Raw genomic sequence first — 21,987 nt, forward strand, 5'->3', positions numbered from 1 at the left:
CAACCTGCAGGGGTGGAAGGGATGGGTGCTGGGGGTGGAGGGGTGGTCCCGTGCGCCAGAAAGCTGCAGGAGGATGCAGCCCTGAGAGGATGCTGCAGTGGGGTGGGAGCACCCTCGGTCAGCATCCCGTGGGAATGGTGTCTATCCCTCACTCCCAGAGCATCACTGCTGCAGCAGGATGTGCCTCTGAGCATCACGGCCCCATCACTGGATGGGGACAGGGGTGTTCATCCTCTGGTGCTAAAAGTGGGATAAGGACAAGCAGGGCATGAGCACCTCCAGAACAGTGGGATCTCTGTGAAGCAGCCATTACTGAGCAGCGTCGCCGTGTCCCAGTTGTGGGCACAGCACCCCAACCCCCAGCTCAGGTCTGTGTGCAGATCCCTGTGCCGGCAGCAGCCCTGGGGCTGAGGTGAGGCTGGGAGGTGGCATGGGGGTCCTCCACGGTGCCACCCAGCAGACGTCATTGCTGTGCCCTTCGCCGTCATCCCATCAGCAAGCAGGTCCGTCACCGGCATGGGACCTTCCCTGCAGAAGACTGAAAGCAGCATTGGCAGCTGCTGGGCCTGCACTGGTGAGACACTCCTATGGGACCTCCATGCAGCCGAAGCCAACATCAGCCCCGTGCAGCCCCATGGCGGGGGGCAGCTCTCGCCCGTCCCCAACCCCTGAGACCCAACTCCCAGCCCACGGGCCGAGGCACGGTGCTGGCAGAAGTTGGTACACAAGGCACATCCAGCCCCACACCAGAGCTGGTGGACACCCAGTCCCGTTCCCAGTGAGTCACCAGCACACAGCTGCTGCCCTGCTCTTTCCCAACCGGGTGCAGCGGGAGGAAGCAACATGTCAGCAAGGCTGCTGTTTGCAAACAGCACAGCGTGCGCCCAGGGCTGTGCACGACAGCACGGCTATACTTAGCTGTCCGTGTGCCCTGCACAGCCCGGTCCCTCTGGGCAGGCTGATGTGCAAAGCCTGGTGCATGACTTGCTGCTAGCCAAGGGAAGAGTGCATGGAGGGATGGGGCTGCCAGGTCCCCAGAATTGCCCTGGCTGCATCCAGAGGCAGCAGAGCATCCTTGGCACCCCGTGGCTGGCTCCTGGGCATGGCATGCAGGACATGCTTGCCTGCCAGCAGCCAGCGTTGGTGTTGGAAACCTCTTGTTTTCAATCTTGTGTGAGCAGGGAACCCAGCCCTGCTCCGGGACATGGTGAAATTACAGCCATACGGAAACAATTAGCAAGTGGGGGATAAGGAAGAGGCTTTGTTTGGTTGGCACGTAGAAGAAAACAGAGCCCACGAGGCAGCCCGGATACCTCTGTGCTGGGAGAAAATAACCCTTGTGTGCAAGAAGAGCACGGAGATGGGGCTCGCATCAGGAGGGCTGAGGCTGTGGGGTTTGTTCAAGGATGGGGGGGACAGAATGGACACTGCAGTGAGAGATCTTTGCCCTCTGCTCATTCCTACGGAAGAGAATCCTTGGTCAGCAGTGCCCCTGCAGCTCCCTGCTCTTTGTTTGGGACAGGAGCACCCAGGACAGGGGCTCTGCAACGCGGGCTGCGCCTCTCTCACTGGGAAAGTCTGATGCAATTTGCTCTGCTGGCAACTTGCGCTTAGTCTTTCATCAGCAGCCCTCCGGGGGAGGGGAGCCCCACGGAGCAAATACCTGGGATGTGCTGGGGAACAGCTAATCCGGGTTTGCCCTGCCCGGCAGCGGAGGAGGAGCAGGGCAGGTGAGATGGGGCTCAGGGTGCTGACACCGCCCCCCCATCAGGTACAAAGCCAGCTTTAAAGCCTAAGAACCTGCAGCACAGGGCAGCAAATCCAACTCTGAGGGGCACAGAGACCACCCCATGCACCTCAGGGTATGGCACAAAACCTCATCTCCCACCTGTGGTGTACTCATGCCCGAGCCAGCTGGCATCCCCACGGCCAAAATGACTGGACCGACCTCCCAACCCAGGCAGGACCGTTCTGTGACCCATTCAGCTCAATCAGGTGGCTGCTTCCATTCCCTGTCCCCTCCCTTGCCCAAATGCGGATGGCTTTTGGGTAGGAAGGATGGATTCCTTCCTTAGTTCCAAGTCTGAACGTTGTTTTCTTTGTGTGTCTTCTGGTTTTGTTTCTCTTCTTGTGGAAAATTCCCAGCACTAGCCTGTCCTGGAAGCCCAGCGGGGAAGTGAAAGCAAACACCGTTATTGGATGGGGCTGGAGGAGCTGGGAACGCAGCTGACCCCGAGCACATGCCATGTCCCACCGCCAGCCCTTTGCAACAACTGGGCGTCTGCGTGCCATCTCTGAGCTTTCCCTTCCCAGCTCACTGTTTTTTTAACTAGCTGCAGAAATCCCAACCCAAACTATGGTTACCTCAGCCTGACCCAGCACAAGAGGCCAATGAAACATCCAGCATCCAGGATCCCCTGTCCTGCGTGGATCCTTATCCTGCATGGATCCCCCACCCTGCACGGGTACCCCATCCTGCACGGATGCCCCATTCTACATGGATCCCCCACCCTGCATGTCTCTCCGTCCTACATGGATCCCAATCCTGCATGAATCCCCTGTCCTTCATGGATCCCCTCTCTTCATGCATCCTTACGGATCCATGGGTTGGCAGACAGACTAGATGTGATCTTTTCCAACCTGAATGATTCCATTCTACACAGATCCCCCATCCTACAAGGAAGTCTTGCAGGAGCTGGGATAGGCACAACCAGCATCCCATGCAGGAGGAGCACTGGGGTGAGGATCTCTGCCCCATGGGGACACATCCCTCACCTCCTCACGTCCCCCCCATGGCCCCAGTGCTGCAGCTGCAGCATTGCTGTGCCCAGGAGCTCTGTCTGGCTCCCACCCGATAATTATAGCTCAGCTGTTTATATACCCAGGGCTCTGGCACAGGAAGGAAGACGGCGGGGCCACGTAACCCGGCTCCCCACCCCTTCCCCACTTCCCCCTCCCACCCACACCCCTGCGTGTGAATTCGGCCCTTGTGACGCTGCGGCACAGCCGGGGGTTTCAGGGCCCAGTTTCTCCTTTCCTGTAAGGGACAACAGTGAGATGTCCAAATGTCCCCGCGCTGCACCTTTTGCAGAGGGGCAAGGGCAGACACAGCGCCTTCAGAGTGCTTGGCTTGTTTAGGGGTGCAGAGGAGCACCCCATCCCCACGCACTGCACAGCCACGTGCTGCTTCCCCACGGGCTGCGCATCCCACAGGGAGGCAAAACCAAAGGCCACGTCCCAGTGCCACTGAAGCACCCGGGATCGGTCCCCGTCTCCATCCCATTCCCTCCATTCTCCCTCAGCAATCCCAGCTCATGCGCTGGGGGTCCAACAGAGCGCAGCGATCCCACACGGCACGCTTGGCTGTAGGAACGAGAATGGGAGCAGGGAACGGGGATGGGGACAGAGATGGGATGGGTTGTGCCTCTCCCTCGCTGCAGGCCAGCTGCAACCCAGCCAGCGCCTTCTGGTTTTGTTTGTGCTGTTAGATAACTTCGAAAGCAGAAGCTGGAAGGGCTGGCGGCTGAACAGTTTGTTCTTTCTGGTTTGTGCGCGCCGCTGCCTGCAAACCGCAACGCCTGAGCGCCACGACGCTGCAACCACAGCCTGGTTGAGGTGGTGTGAGCCAGTGCACGGCCCGTGCCCCCAGTGCTCCCTACCCACCGGTGAGGGATCCCGTAGGGTCACCAGGGTGCAGGCACAGGATGCTGGGACCCCTCTCCCAGAGGATGAGATGGAATAACCCCATGCCGGGACATGTTTGCAGGGGGATGCTGGGAGATGAAGGGCAGGGGCTCGCTGTCACTGAGCACAGGGTGTCCTGGGAGCTGCAGGAGGCAGAGATGGGACGAAAGCTGCAGGCTCTGTGCTTTCACTCTGCCTGGGAGGAGGGCATGCTCAGGCTCCAGCTCTGCTCGTGCATCTTCCCACCCAGCGGTGCCCTCCGTCCCTTCTGCTCCAGCTGCTGACAGCAGCGCCTTGGGAGCCCTATGCAAGGAGACCAGAGGAAGTGGGGAAAACAAACAAACCAACAAACAGCCCATAGGATTTCAAAGCAGGGAGGTGTCTTTAGAAAGGTTTCCCAACCTCGAGTGCCCTTTGGCTCCCAGCTGTGGGGTTGCAGGGACACGGCTGTCCTTGCGCAGGGATAAGGAGCGCAGCCCAAGGCGCTGATTCACCGCCGTGCATGGCTGTGCTCGCAGGGAGGAGCGAGGCAGTGGCACACAGGGCGAGATAAGGCAGGGTGCTGCAGCAGGGCTCGCTGCAAGCCCTGTCCTCTGCTCCAGGCCTGCGGGTGCATTTAAGGTCAGGCACAGGAGAGGCTGCATGGATGTGCTGCTCCCGGCCACCTCCCGCACAGCAGGACGGAGGGCTCGGGCACCCCACGGGACTGCAGTTCTCACAGCACACTCTGAGCAGGCGGCTGGGAACGGGGGATGGCTCCCTGTGAGCAATGTTATTTTTAACTCCCAGTTCCTCTCTCTGTTTTGCTGTTTGCCAGCCCTATCGGTTTTTCGTCCCCGCTGTTTTGAGGCTATGCAGGGCCTTTTCCCCGTGTCTCAAAGGGGTGCACCGCATGTGGCCAGAGGGAGAGGAGGGCTGCATAGGAAGGGCCATGCAGGAGGCTCCCCGAAGCAAACAGAGAGAGGCACGTGCCCTACAGCATCAGCTGCGTGCCCACATCACCCCGAGCACGCATGCAACACGAGATCCCACACATGGTGTGACAGCACATCCTGCACCCCTCGCCATGGGGAAGTGCTCTGCAGGAGAAAGGAACGCCCTGAGACTGAAGTCCTGCAGCCCCAAAAACGTCCATGCATGGAGCCCTGGGACACGCCTCTCTGCACAGATCCCGAAGCTCTGAAAGATCCAGAAGCTGCTGTGGGACGGACGCCCACCGGGACCTTGGCCAGCTCGAACCTTCCAGACTGTCACGCCGAGCCCTGTCCCACAGCTCTGCAAGGACTTGGCTTGCACAAGCACCAACCTTTCCCCCTCCCGGGTCACGAGACACAAACAGCCCCGATTGGAAGCTGTTTTTTCCTCTTTTTTTTTTTTTTTTTGCTTTATCAGGATCTTGCTGAGATAGACCGTGTTCTCAGTGAGTGGGTCATGTTTGCACAGCGGTTTGTAAATGCAACTCCTTATGTAAGAGCACAGGTTTGCTCCAGGGGCTTGCCTGGGCAGCACGCATGTGCACTGCCGTCTGCAATACGAGCACCGCGTGCATCCAGAGAGCATCAGCTCCCATCTCTCAAGGTGCACTGAATGAGCGTGAGGATTCACAGCCTCTGCTCAGGGTGTGAAGGGCTGCACGCTCGCCGTCCCTGCCGCTAACAGCCAGGGCTTGCTCCAGTAACCCAGCTCCTGAAGGTCGCTGGCTCAAGGCTGGGCTTGTGTCCCGGCTGCCTGTTTTTATTATTGACTGTCCTTATCACCGTGTGGCGAGAACAGCCCGTCCCAAGCACGCCTGCTGTCTCTTCTGCTGCTTTTTGCCCAAGCTCTGCTTCTCCCCAGCACCCTGCCTTGTGACGGTGACCAGTCTGGCGTCACCGAGTGTCACTGCACTGTCACCAGTGCTGGAGCCCTGGGGGAAAGCTGTGCGTCAGGAATTGCTGATCTGGCTTTGGGGGATTGACAGGGGATGGGCAGAGGGATGGCAGGGTGGGAGAGTCTCTCTGCAAGGAAGGGGCAATGGCAGGGAGAAGTGGAAGGGAGGAAGAAAGGAGAGAGAGAAACAGATGGAGAAGAGAAAGAGAAACAGAAAGAATAACTGAAAGAGATGGAGAGAGTGAAAGCAAGAGGGAAAGTGGGAAGGGAAGGGAAGGGAAGGGAAGGGAAGGGAAGGGAAGGGAAGGGAAGGGAAGGGAAGGGAAGGGAAGGGAAGGGAAGGGAAGGGAAGGGAAGGGAAGGGAAGGGAAGGGAAGGGAAGGGAAGGGAAGGGAAGGGAAGGGAAGGGAAGGGAAGGGAAGGGAAGGGAAGGGAAGGGAAGGGAAGGGAAGGGAAGGGAAGGGAAGGGAAGGGAAGGGAAGGGAAGGGAAGGGAAGGGAAGGGAAGGGAAGGGAAGGGAAGGGAAGGGAAGGGAAGGGAAGGGAAGGGAAGGGAAGGGAAGGGAAGGGAAGGGAAGGAGGTTCCTTTAACTCCCTGCCCAACTTCTGCAGCAAACCAAGTGCTGATGGAGCCCCTCAGCAAACCTGAGAGCTGGACATCAGGGTCTGAAATGATTCCCCAAAGGAATGGTTGGGATCTCTGCCCCTCAGGCCCCTTTAAACCAAGCAGGAATGTCCTAAACTGGGCCCGCTGTGCCACTCCAAGGTTTGGGACCACAGGGCACCACCTACATGTGCATCCCATTGCCAGTGGCTTTCCCCATGCAGCCCTGAGAAGGAAGGCTCTCAGAAAGGACCACCACAGCACCATGTGGGGTGCATGCAAAGAGGAACACCGAAGAGATCTCCATCCCAAGGACAAAGCAAGTCCTGGGGACATGGACTACGCCCTCAGGACAAGGTCCTTATTCTTGGAAAGCAATAACATCCTTGGAAAGGGAAAGCTAAGGACACAACGTCTCCATGGGGATAGCTAGATTGCCTTGGGCTTAGTGGCACCCCATCCCAGTCCCATTGGTGTGCCAACCCCAGCCTTGACTAGTACCCAGAACAGGGTTGTGCAGCAAGGCTGGTAGGGTCAGACAGGCAGCTGGGACACCAGCAGACAAGTCTTCACCTCGCTGGGTCAATACCCGGCTGGGCGAGACGTACTCTGCCGAGTGGAAAATTCCTGTTGCCTCGCCGGGCACTCCCTGCAGCCCCAGCACACAGCTGCGGCCCACAGGACTTGGCATGCCCTGCAGTGTTTATCAACACCATTGCGCAAGGGCCGTGGCACGCAGCTTGGCAGGGGCATGGGGCTGCTTGGGCAACCAGCTCTGCCAAAAGCCAGCACTCTTGGGAAAGTCCCCCAGCCTGCACGGGCGGCCGGGCACACCTGCGTGTCCAATGGCACGATGTCACCGACACGAAGGCCATTGGCACCTGGTGGCCACCAGTTTTTTGGCGTGCCAAATTCAAGGCAGTGAGCCCTGAGGTTTGCTGCAGATCCCTTCTTCTCCCTGTCAAACACACGGGGCTGGTCTCTCTTACAAGGCACCCATCGCATCACCTGAAAGATCACCAGTTCAGCACTGGTCCCACTGGTTTGTTGCAGCCCTGCTGTGCTACTGGGATGCTCCATCTCGTGTGACCCTCCAAAACATGAGACAGAGCCATTCCTTGAGGCCCTGTTCAACTGTGGGACCCACAGTACAGATCCCAGCTCATGTGCCCATCCTTTTGCATCCCATAGGATGGGACCTGTCCTCATCCCACATTGGTGTCCTGAGGTCCCCAGCAGCTTCCCAACACCTTTCCATGGCTCTGGATTCATCTGCAGGGTTATATAAGACCTTGGAGTGCTGGTGCCCCTTGCCCAAGGTGTGCAGCTTTCTTCTCAGTGGGGAAACCCCTTGGAAGGGCTGGAGGCCTCAGCAGGAGCATGGACACAGCGGCAGCACACTGGGGTGATGTGCCAGGAGGCTGCTGAGGAGGAACAATGCCAGGAATGCTGTTCTGCACTGCCAGAGACATGCTGGGGCCCAGGTACCAGCTGCTTTTGGAACCCCCAGCTGCACCCCGAAGCCCTGCTGGAGTGGGAAGGGCTGGCAGGTTTGTGGGGACGGTGCCAAAGCGTAGCCTCCCATAGCCCCTCAGAGGGGCCAGCAGCAACCCCAAGGCATCAAGGGCTTGCAGCAGGACTGATGGCACAGAGACCAAGCTAGGGGCTGCCCACCGTGGGGACGCAGCCAGCAGAAGGATCCTAAATGCAGGGTCCCCCTGACCCTTCCCCAGGCCCGCCGGCAGCTGGAGGCGCGGTGCAGAGCAGGCTTTGCGTGAGCCGGCCAAGATGTTCATCGGAGCAGAGGCATGCATAAACATTTTGCTTAATAAAGGACTCTGGGTGAACACAGTGTACTCTGGCTCCGTGCAGTGGGAACAGCTGTGGCCCTGCGGGGCCAGCGCAGGGATGTCGAGGCGCGGTGACAGAGCGACCTCATATGGCAACAGCGCAGTCAGCGGGCACCCCGAGCCACGGGACACCCCAAAGCATCCCAACCCTGCACCCAGCTGGCACCTCAGCCTGATTTTGGGATGCACACTGGGTTGCCCTGCCTGAGAAGTGCTAGCAGAGGCTGAGCCAAGGATGCGGCACATGAAGCAAATCTCGCTTTCCATCACTTGTGGCTTGCTGCAAATCTGATTTCCAAGAACGAAAGCAGCCTGGTGCACACTGCTTTTCTGCAAACGCAGCCCCTCCTTGGGGCGGTGGGCTGAATGCAGCCTGTGCTCCCTCAGATGAGGTACCGGGGGGGAAAAGTTCCTCTCTGTAGCTCCAGATAGCCGCTCAGCTCGGGTGTGAGGATCTGGGGAGACTCCAGGGGATTCCTCCCTGCACTCCATGTGCTGCCCCGCAGTTATTCAACAGGCGCAGAGCAGAGCAGGCAGCCCGGCTCCTGGCGAGCAAACGAGGAGGCACGACCGAAACGCAGGGCACAGCATCGCTCAGCGGCGGTAGGGCTAACAGCAGGCACGGAGGGACCCGCAAACCTGGTGGGTTTGTATTTAGTTAAATGGGAAATAAAGCGTCCGAGGTGCTGTGTTTCAGCCCCTCCTCTCTTCCCCCACCTCTGCATTGTTCTATATGAAGCCATTTTACGGATCCACATTAAGCGACTCAGTTTGCAAAGGGAAGAATGACGCTGCTGGACTTCTCTCAGTGTCCTGAAAGCTTTTTGGTCTTTCTGCACGGGGGAGCAGAGCAGCACAGCTCGGTGGAGGCACACGGAGCACGGTGCCATCCAGCAGCACACGCCTCTCTGCTTCCCACCACCCACCCCGCAGCTCCTTGGCCAATCGGTGTTACCACACCGCACGCACAACGAGCAGAACCACTCCAGCTTTCCACACATTCCTGCTAATCCCTCGTGTTGATTTAAGCCGTTGCTAATAACAAAACATCTGGGGATGATGACAGGCAGAAGTACCAGGGAAGTGAGAACCTGAATCATGCTCCTCTTCCACCTCGCTGTGCAATACATAGGCATGTGTGTGAGCTCTGCTGTATGTTTCCGAGCTCCCTGCTCTTTGCTGCTTGATTTTTAATCGGGTTGCAATTAACCAGCCTCTCAGTGTGCGTGTGGGGCATCGCCTGCCTGCTGGGTTGATTTTAGTCATTGAAATGCAGTCTTCGTTTTGATCTGAGCCCTCCGGGCGCGTTCCTTCTAGAGCACCTCGTATCTCATTCCTGCATTTTTCGTGGAAACGGAGCTCCTGTGGAATGCCATCAATTATGGCAGCTGCTCTTTTGGCTTTGCTCCCAGAAAGCTCAGAAGCAGCTCGAGCTGCCACCCGGGGCAGCGCTGGCACACAGCGTGATTGGTGCCAAGTGCACCTGTGTGCATTGCACAGCTGCTCCTGATGAAGACAACGACGAAGGGAGGCACATTCCGCGGCAAAGGATGCTGCCTGGGGAAGGTCTCTGCTGTAGTGGCAAAGGGAGCGGAGATCTCAAGCAGAAGCGAGCTCGCTCAGACCTCTCCCTGCCAACACCTGGGCAGGACGTGAGGGGGAAACAAGGGCAAACCTGCAGGAGAAGAAATGCCAAGAGCAGCGCTGGGCTGGAGATCAGGAGGGGATGCTCTCTGTGCCTCCTTCCAAAGGACAGCCCTCGCTGCTCTGGCTTGGGCAGAAGCCTGGGGGCCGCCTGCCTTAGCCAGGAGCTCAGCTCTGGGGAGCCCTCCCCATTGCTAACTTCCTCTGTGGCAACACGAGGGCTGCCAGGAGATTGCACAGCCCAAGTTGTAACACGCCCTGGCTCACCGTCCCCTTCAAGCAGGTTACTCAGGTGCTGCACGTGATGCAGACAGAACACCTTTCTAACCTTGCCCTGTCGTAATCTGAGGGCGTGTGGGCGCTTCGATAATGCAGGGGAAAGTGCAAAGGCCACCTGAGGACTGAGATAAGGCACCTACACGGCCATCCCAGCCAACAGCCAGCAGCCCCCCTGCTTCGTGCTGCCGGGGAAGGGGGAAAAGAAGGGCGAAAAGAGAGAGTGGCTTAATGAAATCAGCAGGGGACAGGTAATCCCTGCTCTGGGAGGGGCTCCTTTGCTTTTATGCAGGGAAAGCAATCTCGTTGATAGCAGCTGGTCTAAAAATATCTCAGTGTTATCATTATGGCTTCGTTGTCTGGCTGTGACGGGACAGAGGTCACCCAGCATCCCCACGGGGCTGCGTGCTGGGGTTGGGGCTGTAAATGCTGAGCGCCGACTTCACAGCCATAAAAGGTTTTCCTCTGAAGGGTTTATCGCCGGGGGGGCGGATAGGAGCTGCAATAGGGCCCAGCGGGTGCTGCGTAAACACTTGGCTTTACACACCGCGGCGTTGGTTGTTTTGGTTTGTTTTTTTTTTTTACTAACTCCCAGGATCCGGGAGCTGAGAAAGCCCTGCTTTGCACAGGGGGCGGTGAGGCCTTGCCCTGCTGCCCTGAGCTGCGGGTGCCCCGGGCCACGGGCGGGCCCTGAGCGGGCGGGGGGGCACCCATCGCACTGCTGGGGACGGGACTGGTGGGACACGAAGGCGATCCATGCCGCGAGCGCGCGATTCACTCAGCGACTCTGACCGCGCGGCGCCGCCGCCATCTTAACACCACCACCGGTCACCACGGCAACGCCACCCCCCCCCAACATGGCGTCGGCGCCGCGCCCCGCTGACGTCACTTCCGCCGGCATCCAAGCTCCGCCCCCGCGGGGGGCGGGGCGGAGTAGCCATGGCGCTGTCCCGCGTAGAGCGGTTCGTGGTGCTGCTGCTGCGCCTCGTGTCGCGCGCCTGCCTGGCGGTGCTGGGACTGCTGCCCGCGCCCGCGCCGCCACGCGCCGCCAGCCCCGCGCCAGCGCGCGCCGTCCCGCCACCGCGCAGCGCGCTGCTCCTGCTGCCCGCACGGGAGTTGGCGCGCCGCCTGCGGCTCCGGCAGGTGAGGGGAGGGGGGGGGGGGGTCCGGGTTATGCGTGGTGTCGGGGTCACGCCTGCGGTCCGAGCCCCGCGCGGCCCCCGCTGACCTCCCCGCACCCCCTCGTTGCTCGCAGGTGAAGTGCGTCGAGGTGGTGGAGACGTACATCGAGAGGATCAGGGAGGTGAATCCGCTGATCAATGCCGTCGTCAAGGACAGGTAGGGCAGGGAGGGCTCTGCGCACCCGGTGCTGGGCTGCGCGTGCAAGCGGGCGTGCAGACAGCCCCGGGAACTCGTGGGGAAGCCTCTCCCCGTGCAGCTCTCGCTGGTTCCACGCAGGTTTGAGGACGCCCTGCAGGAAGCGCGCCAGGTGGACCGGCTCCTGGCAGAGGGCCGCATCGATGACAGCCTGGAGAAGTACCCCTTCCTGGGGGTTCCCTTCACCGTTAAGGAGGCCTTCTCCTTGCACGGTGGGTTTGCTTCCGCTCCTTTTGCGGCGAGCTTGTGGCTGTTGCAAGGAGGCCGGCAGAGCGTTGACCCCATCCCCTTTGCAGGGATGCCCAACACATCCGGCCTGGTGAAACGCCGCTGTGTCATTGCTAACACGGATGCCATCGTGGTGGGGCGGATGAAGCAGGCGGGCGCCATCCCGCTGGGGGTGACCAACTGCAGTGAGCTGTGCATGTGGTTTGAATCCAGCAACAACGTGTACGGGCGCACCAGCAACCCCTACAACCTGCAGCACATCGCAGGCGGCAGCTCAGGTGCGAGCAAAATCCCTTTGCTCTGTTGCTCAGCCATTGCAAACGTTTAGGTGCAAAGGGAACGTCTACCGTGGGGTGCTGTGCGCTGTAAGCCACTGTCTTTGCTCTGTTATCTGCCCTGCAGGTGGGGAGGGCAGCGTTCTTGCAGCCGCCTGCTCCGTGATAGGAGTGGGCTCTGACATTGGAGGCAGCATCCGGATGCCGGCGTTCTTCAATGGTGTCTTTGGCCACAAACCCACCACAGGTGACACATGGAGGAGGAGAGCTGGGAGAGAACAAGCAGCTTCTTGCACGGGGCAGACTTGCTGCGTGAGCACAGTAATGGGAAACTGCCCGATGGCAGAGCTTCAAGTGCAGGGGAGGCGGGAGGTGCCGCAGCCTCGGCGTGGGATGTGTTCCCAGGGCAGGGCTGTGCTGCGTGGGTATTTTCCTGGCAACAGGGTTGCAGTGCACGTTCTGCTGGGGTAAGGGGTGCTCGGCTCTGCCAGCCAGCTGCTTGCCCTCCTTGCACCTGTTGGTATGGGTTGCAAACACCCTGGGGTGCACCGCTGCAAGCGCCTGGAGTGGCACTGCGAAACCCAGGGTACCGTTGTTGTCCTGAGGGCGCCATTGAAAACACTGCAGCATCGTTGCAAAAAGCTGGAGGAACGTTGCAGACACCCTGGGGAGCACCACTGCAAACGCTTGCAGTGGCATTGCAAACCCTAGAGCGCCATTGCAAACCCAGGGGCACCGTTGTAAATCCCCAGAGAGGCACTGCAAACCGTGGGACACCACCACAAACAATTAGAGCAGCACTGCAAACCTCAGAACACCTTTACAGGCACCCCAGGGCAGCTCTTCAGACCTGTCACATGCAACCCCTGGGCTGCAGCAAGGCGGCAGGAGACTGCAGTCCCGCACTGCTCAGCCCGTCTTGCAGCAGTAGCACTGGGACGTGGCATGCAGTGACCAACCCCTCTCCCCCTACTTGCAGGAGTGGTCCCCAATGATGGGCAGTTCCCCATTGCGCAGGGGGTGCGGAGAAGCTTCCTGTGCACCGGGCCCATGTGCCGCTACGCTGAGGACCTGGAGCCGATGCTGCGGGTCATGGCTGGCCCTGAGGTGCACAAGTAGGTTGCTGGCAGTGCTTCCAGCTGCACTTCCCGTTTGGAGCCAGCCAGCCTTTTGTTTTATGCTTGCTTTTTTCCTGTTGTTGCGTAATGTTTTTTCCCTTCCGACCACCGTTTGGTCGCCATGCAGCTGAGCAACGCTCAGTGTGCATGCATGCACCAGCAGGAGCAAAGTGCAGGCAGGGCAGGTCCTGCTGCTTGCTGCCGTGCTGCTGCCTCAGCATTTCATTCCTCCTGTTGCAATACAGAGCTGCAGTGCTGTCCTTAGGCGTGGTGTCCCTGCAGGGTGCGTTGCAAGGGACGAGGCATTGCAGCAGGGCTGCATTTGCAGAGCTATGGTGGGAGCAGTGGGGTGAGCGGGTGGATGGGCAATGGGCAGCAGGGCGTTTCCATGCCCGTGAGCAGCTCCAGAGCACAGAGTTGCAGGGTGCCCCGTTCCCTTTGCAGGTTGAAGCTGGATGAAAATGTGTCGCTGGAGAAAATCAAGTTCTTCTGCATGGACCACGATGGGGGCTCCATGTTTGTGTACCCCGTGGAAAAAGAGATCCTGCAAGCCCAGAAGAAGGTAGGAAGGAAAATGTGCGAGGACAACTTTCTGCATTGCAGCAGGAGCACGGCACCCTTGCAAGCAGCACTTGTAACTGTGTCCAAAGCATTGGGTGCAATTTCTATCACGACACAGAGCAGCTGCAGGGTGCTCTCTGGCCCATTGCCCCCCCCCCTTTCCCCATCTCCGTGGGTTTCAGCTGTGTGTTGTGTCCTGATAGATGCACACCCCTCCTGTCCCCACCAGGTGGTGGAGCACCTCGAGAGTGATCTGGGGGTGCAGGTGCAGCGGGTGTCCATCCACAAGATGAAGTACTCCTTCCAGATCTGGTCAGCCATGATGTCCTCGCAGGACAGCGACGGGACGGTGGGTGACACATGGGGACACGGGGGGACATTGCAGTGTTTCTACCTCCTTGCAAAGCCACGTGGGTGTCAACTCCCCGCTGTGCATCTCAGGGCATGCTGCAAAGGGGGATCTGTGTGCAGTAGCATCCCAGCACTGCTGGGTCAGCAGCACTGGGTTAGCAGCATTGCATCACCTCCCCGAGCATCACCTGCTGCTTTGCAGCTGGAAGAAGTCGCGATGCCTGCAAAGGGAAATGCATGCAGGGCTGCTGCTGCAGGAGGTGTGCGTGTGCTTGCAGGAGGCGCAGTGCTTCACGGAGCTGCTGGGGGACCACGGGAAGCCGGTGTGGCCGCTGTGGGAGCTGCTGAAGTGGCTGGTGGGGATGTCCTCGCACACACTGCCAGCCATCGGTAAGCATGGGGAGCCCTGCAATTAATGGGGAGCCCTCGTTAGCGGTGCTGTGCTGCTGGTTAATGAGTGCTGAGAGTGCTCTGCTCCATCCTTCAAGCCGTGGGTGGGCTGAGAGCCCATATAAATGGTGTAGGGCACTGCGCCGCATGCCGCACACCTGGTGTAACCTACAGCCCTGTTCTGCCCTCACCCTGCAGCCCTGGGGCTGACGGAGAGGGTGATGAAACTCAGCCCTAGCATCAACGCCAAGCTGGTGAGCATGGGGAAGAGCCTGCAGGCTGAGATGGAGACGCTGCTGGGGCCAGACGGTGTGCTGCTCTACCCACCCCACCCCACCGTGGCCCCTCGGCACCACTACCCCATCTGCATGCCCTTCAACTTCGCCTACACAGGTGAGCAGCTCTGCACGGGGCTCTCTGTCCCCAGTGACAGGCCTAGTGGGGGGGGGGGGGGCCTCTGCTATAAGGGCATGTGGAGGTGGGCATTTATTTCCTTGTCCAGAGGGATGCAGTGTGCTCTGGCAGCTGCTCCATGCCTTGGGGCGCGGCTTGGAGCTCCCTGTGTGCTTCTGCTGCATCTGGAGCTCCTCCATATCAGCACTGTGCTGTAACGCTGTCTGGCTTTGGGGTGATGTGGGGATGGCTCCTACAGTTGGGATTCCCCATCCCTGAAGGTGCTCAGGGCCAGCTGGGATGAAGCCTGAGCTGCTGGCTGGGCTTTCAGCTCCCTTCCAACCTTCCAACCCAAGCTTGGAAGCCAGCAGCACGTCTTGGGGGGGGGTGGGGGTGGGGAGGGATCTGTGATGCCACCTCCTTTCTTCCAGCCATCTTCAACGTCCTGGGGCTGCCCGTCACTCAGTGCCCGCTGGGGCTGAGCAGTGAGGGCTTGCCGCTGGGCATCCAGCTGGTGGCAGCGTCCTACAACGACCGGCTGACGCTGGCCGTGGCCCGCTACCTGGAGGAGGCGTTCGGAGGATGGGTACCGCCCGGCAAAGCTTAGCGCAGCCTCCGGGAGGCGGGGACGGAGGTGGCCGCGTTGCGAAAGGCGAGGGCAGGTGCTGACGTCCCGTAGCATCGCCGTGCTGCGTCCTGCCCGCGTCCATCCCGACACCCAAGGAAGTGCCCGGCTCTGTGATTCCTGCTGCTTTGAAGACGTGAGGGGGGAGGAGGAGGCTGGCCGGAGCCGTGGCTGCTGCGGAGTTGGCGTCTCCAGCTTCTCTCATCTCTCCCTGTCTCTGGTTCGGGTGCCCCGGGGGTACCCGGATCCACGCAGGGCTGTTCCCAGCCTTGCAAGCAAAGCAGGGGCTGCTGAAGGTGATGTCGGAAGTGGCAACGTGCAGAAGGGCCAAGCGTTTGCTCCCGTGAGCCTTTGACAGCACTGAAGAGCTCTTGGAATGCTCTTTTCCCCGTGCTGGGATGGCTGAAGCATCCCCTGCCTGATCCCTGTGGGGTCACCCGGTCCCATCGGCGTCCCGGGCACCCCCTGCCTCACTGTCATCCTCCCCACGAGTGACACACGTGGCCATGTGGGCTGGTGGCCGTGTCTGGGGTTGGGGTGGCAATAAGCGTGAGATGTTCTCAATGAGGATGCCATTAAAGTCCGTCCGGCCAGTGGCTGCGTGTCCTCGTGACGGCGCTGTCCCCGAGGAGCCCACCGGGGGCCGCTCGCCTTGCAGGGGGCTGTAGGAGCATCGGCCCCTGCGCGGCTCTCCCCGTGCCGCGCGCCCAGGCCGTGTGTGGGGAGCAGAGGGCACTGCTGAGCTGGCAGCGAGGTGAGACGGGCAATGAGGAAGAAAAAGAGAAGAAACCTGACCCGGGGGTGGAATTAAAAAAAAAAAAATAACCAACACTGAAGTGCATCACCTCAGCACCGTCACAGGACGCATCCGGGTGCGGCTGGGGCGGGCACGGAGCGCACTGGTGGTGGGCTGTCCCTGCGGGCGGGCGGCCCGGGAGGTGGGGGAACGGCTGCGCGGGGAGCGCCGTGGGCTGCGGGGGGCTGTGGGGCTGGAGGGGCTGGAGGGGCTGGGGCTCGACCCCCACCCGCCCCCCCCTGGCTGTGTGTGCGGGGGGATACGGGTGGTTGTGGGTAGAGTGGGGCGGCGGCACGGGGTGGCAAAGGGGGCTGGGGGGCAGCGGGGGATCGGAGCTGCCGTTGCATGCGGTGGGTAATTGCGCGGTTTTAGGGAGAAGCCGTCCCGTCGGGTTCAGGTGCTGCGCGGCTCGAAGGGGTGCGGGGCTTTGGGGTGGTTGGGGCGCCTCGTTTCACCAACGGGTCACAGCAGGGCGGCACTGAGGTGCAGCGCCACCGCTTCCTGGGACGCACCTGCGCCGGGTGGCACTGCCCAGCGGCACCGAGCACCGGGCGGGCACCGCCGGGCGGCCGCAGCACGTCTCCCCTGGCAGCCGGGTGTCCCTTTGTCAGCGCAGCCCTGTGGGGATTTGTCCCCACCTCTGTGCAGCGCACCCTCTGCGCTCGCAGCCGGCGCTGTTTGCCGTGGGGAGGGCGCAGCGCTGCAGCTTCGGGGACAAATAACGCCGTTGGGTTTGATTTCCTGCACCCAGGTTTTTGGCTGCCCATGGTGGTCGCGGGTGGCCCGGGCGCTCGGGCACGCCGTGGGACCCAGCGTGGCCATGTAGAGCAGATGGGGACGGGATGAGCCCTGCGCTGCGCCTGCTGCTGTCCCTGGCCAGCTGCGCCCTGCTGCGGGGTGAGCCCCAAAACGTGCCTGCAGGGAGGGCGGGTGGTTGGGCAAAGCCTTGGGGTGGGCGCAACGTGGCCAAGGAGGGAAGGGGCACGCTGCTGCTGGGGCGCTGCCGGGGGGAGCGCACGGCCTGACGTCCTTCTGCTCCCCGCAGGCACACCGCTGCCCCCCCGGGGGGTGCGGCTGTGGGCTCAGAACTTCCACGTGCAGCTGCGGTGGGAGCCCGACCCGCGCGCACAGAACGGGACCGCATACCAGGTGGAGTGGAGGAAGCGGTAGGTGGAGCCCAAGGATTGCTTCCCCGCAACAAACATCCCATCATAGAGCGGTGGCTGGTTCGGCTCAGGAGGTGCCCTCCTGGGTTCTGACCTCCTTCAAGGATGGAGGCCCCACAACCCAACTGGGAACCCCGTTCCCTCTGCTGTCGGTTGCCCCATTCCCTCTGTTGGTCCCCATTGGTAAAAGCAAGAAGAAGGAGTTTAAGTTTCTTCTGGGTTTAGGCTTGCTGAGTTTTTTTCCCTTTATGCTCAATTGGAAATTCTTGAATCCATTCAATCCATCTTTGTTTCGAGTCACACTTGCTGCCCTTCTGCTGGGCATCACCAAGACCATCTTCGCTCCTCTCCATGTGGATTGGGTCCTTCTGCTCCAAGCCACCTCCTTCTGGGGCTGAGCCTTCCCAGCCCTCAGCCCCATCCCACGGATGCCCCAACTATCAGAAGCTCTCCACAAGAAGCTCACCCTCTTGGACCTTCTCTGGGCTCTCCAGCACTCAATAAGCCACTGCTGCTGCACAGGCGACACTTGGTGCCACCCAGCCCCACACCTCGCTCCCCAACCCCACCTGGCCAGGCACAGCAGATGGGTGATGGATTTTCCTCTCCTGTCATTGTCTCCACGGGCAGAACCTCTCACTGGACCAGGGCAGACACCTGTGGGGAGAACAGCACCGGCTCATCCTGGGCATGTGAGCTGCATTTCAACGACATCCATGGGATCTACTGGGCGAGAGTGAGAGCAGTGCAGGATGGCGAGCCGTCCCCATGGGTCAGTTCCAGCGAGCTGCTGCCATATAGAGACAGTAAGGAGCCTTCATCCACATTCCTGCTGCTCTTGGGGGGGTCCTACGAGAGGTGGGAAAGGCATCATTCCCAGAGAATGACCACTCCTGGAGAAAGAAGACACCCGCCTGGTGCTTTAAGACACCCACCTCATGCTTTGAAGGGCTTAGTGCTTCCTTCTCTTTATTTTTTCCCTCTCCCTCCAGCAATTGTGGGCCCCCCCACCTTTTCCTGGCAGCTCCTGGGCCATAACCTCAGCATCAACCTCAGTGCACCACTCACCCCATACCAGAGCAGGCATGGATCCTACAAACCTCTCAGCAGAGTGCTGCGGAAGCTGCGGTACCACCTGCGCCTGTACCGTGAGAATGTGCTCCAGCAGGAGGTGCGTGGTGGGGCAGGAGGTCTACGGGGGTAGGGGGGGGGGGGCATAGGGGTGCTCTGGAGCCCATATCCCATTGTGTTGGGGTGATAGCATGAGGGCCTGGAATTGGTGGTACCCATAAAGTTGTCCCACACGAGGACAAGTGGGTGGGAGACGGGGGTGGTTTGCATCCCAAAGATGGGCCTTGTAGTCTGGGGACCCCTTCCTTCTTCCAGATCGTGTGCCTCATAAAAAATGAATGGTTATGGGATGAAAGCATCCCTTTGCCATTGTGTAACAGGCACTGGGACCTCCGCCCTCTGCTTGCAGGTGCCCTGCAGATGGACCACCAGGAGAGCATCGTGCACCTTCGGGTTCCTGATGCCCAGCACGCAGTACTGCGTCCGCACGGTGGCAGTGGGCATAGAGCCACAACAGAGCCTGGAGGCTGAGCAGTGCCTGGTGACACCGGCGGGTCCTGCAGGTGAAAGTTCAGTGTCATTGAAGGCACATGGCAGGATGTGGATCACGCAGCCCACGTGGACCCCTCTGGCTGGGGCTGGACCCAGCTAGTGGGATGCCATTATAGGGGCTGATGGGGACTGTACCTGCAGGCTTCCCCTGGATGCTCTTGGCTGCGCTGGTTGCTGCCCTCCCGCTGCTGAGCGTGCCTGCTGTCTGCCTGACCTGTGTGTACGCCTTCCCAAAGCCCTCAGAAATGCACCTCCCAAAAATGCTGGTAAGTGACCACCATGCATGCAGGTCCCTTGGGGTCTGCAGCCCTCTGCACACCCTGCTGCCTCTGCCCTTGCTGCGAGGGGTGCAGCCCTATCGGGGTGCCGTGGTTCTGCTGGAGCAGGGGGAATGTGAGCTTTACCCTCGGAGCGGCACGAGGGCGAAGCCGACCTAAAGTGCTCTCAGCTGTGCATCCCTGTTCCCCTATGGCACTCAGCAGGGACAGCCCGGCTCCCCCCATCCCCGTGCCTCTGCATTCCCATACTGCAGTGCTGAGGGTGACCTGCTAGGCTAAGCAGTTCCCCATGTATTACAGGGAGGCATCCAGCTGGTCAGCCCACCCTGGTCATATCAGTGCCAGGGGTTGGCTTCTGCACTAGGTTTGCTTGTGTGTGCAATGGCGTTGTGTGTGCAAGGGGCTGCCCAGCACCAGCACCCAGCAGCACCGTGTTTGTAGCACGCCGGCTCTGATCTCTTTGCTGCCTGCTTCCCTCCAGGCTCTGCTGCCCAGCAGCACTGTGGTGCCCACCCTGGAGCTGCAGGAGGACGCACCAGCCCCGCTGCTGCTGGCCCCCAGTGAGCACCCAGCACCCACAGCCCCGCTGCTGCTGGGGGAGTGGTGTTTCCAGGAGAGGAGTGGTTACTGTCCCAATGGGTTTGGGATGGAGCGGCACGAGGGCAGGGCTGCACCCAGCTCCCAGCCAAGCTCCTGGGTGCCAGCACCGGAGGAGGATGAGGAGGAGGAAAGCGATGGGGATGCTGCAGAGGTGTCTCCAGCCAGCAGCGTGATGGATGGGGACTATGGGACGTCGGAGACGTGGCTCTCTCCACACCTCCAGCTTTATTCCACAGCTCTGGGAATGGGCAGCAGCCTTTCTCCTGCCCTGCAAGCCATCAGCTTCGGCCCTGATGAGCTGCAGGAGGGCACAGCTGGGTCCTGGGTACCACTCAGCTCCGTGAGGTTACCAGGGACCGAGCTGGGGGTGGATGACAGCAGCACACAGCAGCAGGGCTGTCCCTGCACGCTGCCCATCTGGCACGTGGGCACACCCCACGAGCAGGAGGCGGCAGCACCCCCAGAGCATCTCTTTGCCGTGCTGGGTGCTCCCGAAGCAGAGTGCAAGGATTAAGTGCCGCTACCCAACCCCCACATCTTTATTTATCCCCCTGCGGCTGTATATACGCGTGTGAATAGCGTACGGGCTGATGCAAATCCGCACATAGGCACAGACAGACATCTCTTTGGTAGAGATTTCTTTTTCACTTGCCGGGACCGCACGGTTGTTATTACTTTCCCAATAACACTAATTTATTGCTGAAAGCCCTTTGCTGTGCCTGGAGCCTCCGTGCTGCCGGGGGGTTCTCCATCCATCCATCCCTTTGCGCTCTGTGGCTCCGCTGCGCCGCCCACCCTGGGGGGTGAAGCAGCAGAAGAGTGCGAAACAGAAAAGGTGAGAGTGGAAAAAGGCGAAGCGCTGTGACATTTCGGCAGCTCGGCTCTGCGAGGTTTTGGTTTTGCAGCGGCTGGGAGGTGTGAGGCATCTCGGGGCGCGGCGGCGTTCGGGTGGCGGCGGTGGTGGTTGGAGCTTCTGACGGCGCCGCTTCAAAGCGACGGGGAGAACGCAGCTGGCAACGGCTCCGTGTAAGAAACAGCCCGGCGGGGGATGGAGAGGGGCGTTCGCATCGCTCACTTTCGGAGAGCGGAGCTGCCGGACCATCCAGACGGCGGAGAGGGGGAGGGCTCTGCGGTCCTCGGCTGGGAGGTGGCCCCGAGGTGGAGGACGGAGCGTTTCCCATCACGCGTGCTGGGCTGGCAGTGCCCTCCTCTGGGGACGCGCGGCAAGTGCCGGCAGTCGGGCTGTGCCCGCCGAGGGGGTGAGGGCGCCTTTGGGGTCTGCGCGTGATGGATGGACACGGGACCGGGGTGGGTCTGGCAGGAGGACGGCGCTCGGCCACGATGGGCGGCCGCCCCACCCCATCCACATCCCGCTGCAGCCGGCGGGGTCGATGTCTCGAGGCGCCTTCAGGTCGCTCCGTTTGCATTACTTACAGGCCTGCATGCGTGGATCCCTGAGCTTGGATCCAAACGTTGGTCCCAACCCCACCAGAAGCGGGGTTCGCCTCTGCAGCCTCCCCTCCTGCTTCCTCCCCCCCACCCCCCCATGGCACAGCACACCCTGGGACACGGAAGGGCTCCCGGAAATCCAGACATGCATTTCTCAATTGTCCTCATCCAGCGCTGAGGACAGAGCTGTGACAACCACCTCCTGGAGGCAGAAGGGACGTCCAGCTCCATGCAAGCCTGCTGGTAGCAGAGAGGCCATAAAAGAGAACGCATCCCTCACGGGGTCACGGCTTAGGGAAGGTGAAACAGTGCTTCCCCCAGGGAACACAGTGACAACACAGTGGTCGCTGTGGTTGTGCTGTTGGCAGCTTGCTGCAGCAGCACTGCTCCCACCAACACCAAAAGCAACGGGGCAAACTCTGCCCGTGCAGCTCGCAGCCCTATCACAGCACACTGCTGTTGTTTCTGGGAAACAAACGGCCTCCCATGTCCTCTCACTGCCTGGCTGACTCACGGGGACTTCCAGAGCTTTAGCAACTCCATCACGTGTCCGACACAGGGAAAATACCCGAGCTGAGTGCTTGGGAATGCCTTTGGAGCCAGCAGAGCACGGTGGGAGCTTGCTGGGGCCGTGCACAGACAGGCGCTGGAGGAGCAATGGGTGAAAGAGCTCTGGAAAGCACCGCAGCCAGCTGGATTCTGAGGCAGGAGCAACCGGATGCCTCCGGCTGCATTTAACCCTTTGCAGCTGCACCAGCACGGCCAGGCAGGGCGCAGAGCTGACTTTCATGGCAGAGAGAAGCTCGGTGGCCAATTGGAACTCTCCCCGCC

At 60.7% G+C, this 21,987-nt stretch overlaps 3 protein-coding genes across 5 annotated transcripts; 2 read left to right on the forward strand and 1 right to left on the reverse strand.

The window, feature by feature from the left end:
• Window positions 1-6,065: 6,065 nt before the first annotated feature.
• On the reverse strand, window positions 6,066-10,756 carry LOC121110548. Its single transcript, XM_040699999.2, has one exon. The coding sequence runs from the start codon at window positions 8,496-8,498 to the stop codon at window positions 7,437-7,439; it is 1,062 nt and encodes a 353-aa protein (XP_040555933.1). The 5' UTR covers window positions 8,499-10,756; the 3' UTR covers window positions 6,066-7,436.
• Window positions 10,757-10,859: 103 nt separating this feature from the next.
• Window positions 10,860-15,840, forward strand: FAAH2 (fatty acid amide hydrolase 2). The gene is made up of 11 exons (XM_015278380.4): window positions 10,860-11,069; window positions 11,182-11,264; window positions 11,385-11,515; window positions 11,600-11,809; window positions 11,934-12,053; window positions 12,786-12,921; window positions 13,369-13,486; window positions 13,715-13,834; window positions 14,115-14,226; window positions 14,425-14,619; window positions 15,051-15,840. The coding sequence occupies exons 1-11, from the start codon at window positions 10,866-10,868 to the stop codon at window positions 15,224-15,226; spliced, it is 1,605 nt and encodes a 534-aa protein (XP_015133866.2). The 5' UTR covers window positions 10,860-10,865; the 3' UTR covers window positions 15,227-15,840.
• Window positions 15,841-16,087: 247 nt separating this feature from the next.
• On the forward strand, window positions 16,088-20,412 carry LOC422177 (interferon lambda receptor 1-like). Of its 3 annotated transcripts, none has more exons than XM_025150332.3 (8): window positions 16,088-16,116; window positions 16,792-16,937; window positions 17,086-17,206; window positions 17,837-18,012; window positions 18,199-18,377; window positions 18,687-18,840; window positions 18,971-19,095; window positions 19,589-20,412. In XM_025150332.3, exons 2-8 carry the CDS (start codon window positions 16,883-16,885, stop codon window positions 20,219-20,221), a joined length of 1,443 nt encoding a protein of 480 aa, XP_025006100.2. In that variant the 5' UTR covers window positions 16,088-16,116; window positions 16,792-16,882; the 3' UTR covers window positions 20,222-20,412. The 3 variants fall into 3 exon arrangements, with proteins under 3 accessions (XP_025006100.2, XP_015133868.2, XP_046796911.1); XM_015278382.4 differs by having other exon boundaries at window positions 16,115-16,182; XM_046940955.1 differs by lacking the exon at window positions 16,088-16,116 and having other exon boundaries at window positions 16,577-16,937.
• Window positions 20,413-21,987: the final 1,575 nt, after the last annotated feature.

This window comes from Gallus gallus, chromosome 4 (assembly GCF_016699485.2).
Source record: "Gallus gallus isolate bGalGal1 chromosome 4, bGalGal1.mat.broiler.GRCg7b, whole genome shotgun sequence".
NCBI classification, from domain to species: Eukaryota; Metazoa; Chordata; class Aves; order Galliformes; family Phasianidae; genus Gallus; species Gallus gallus.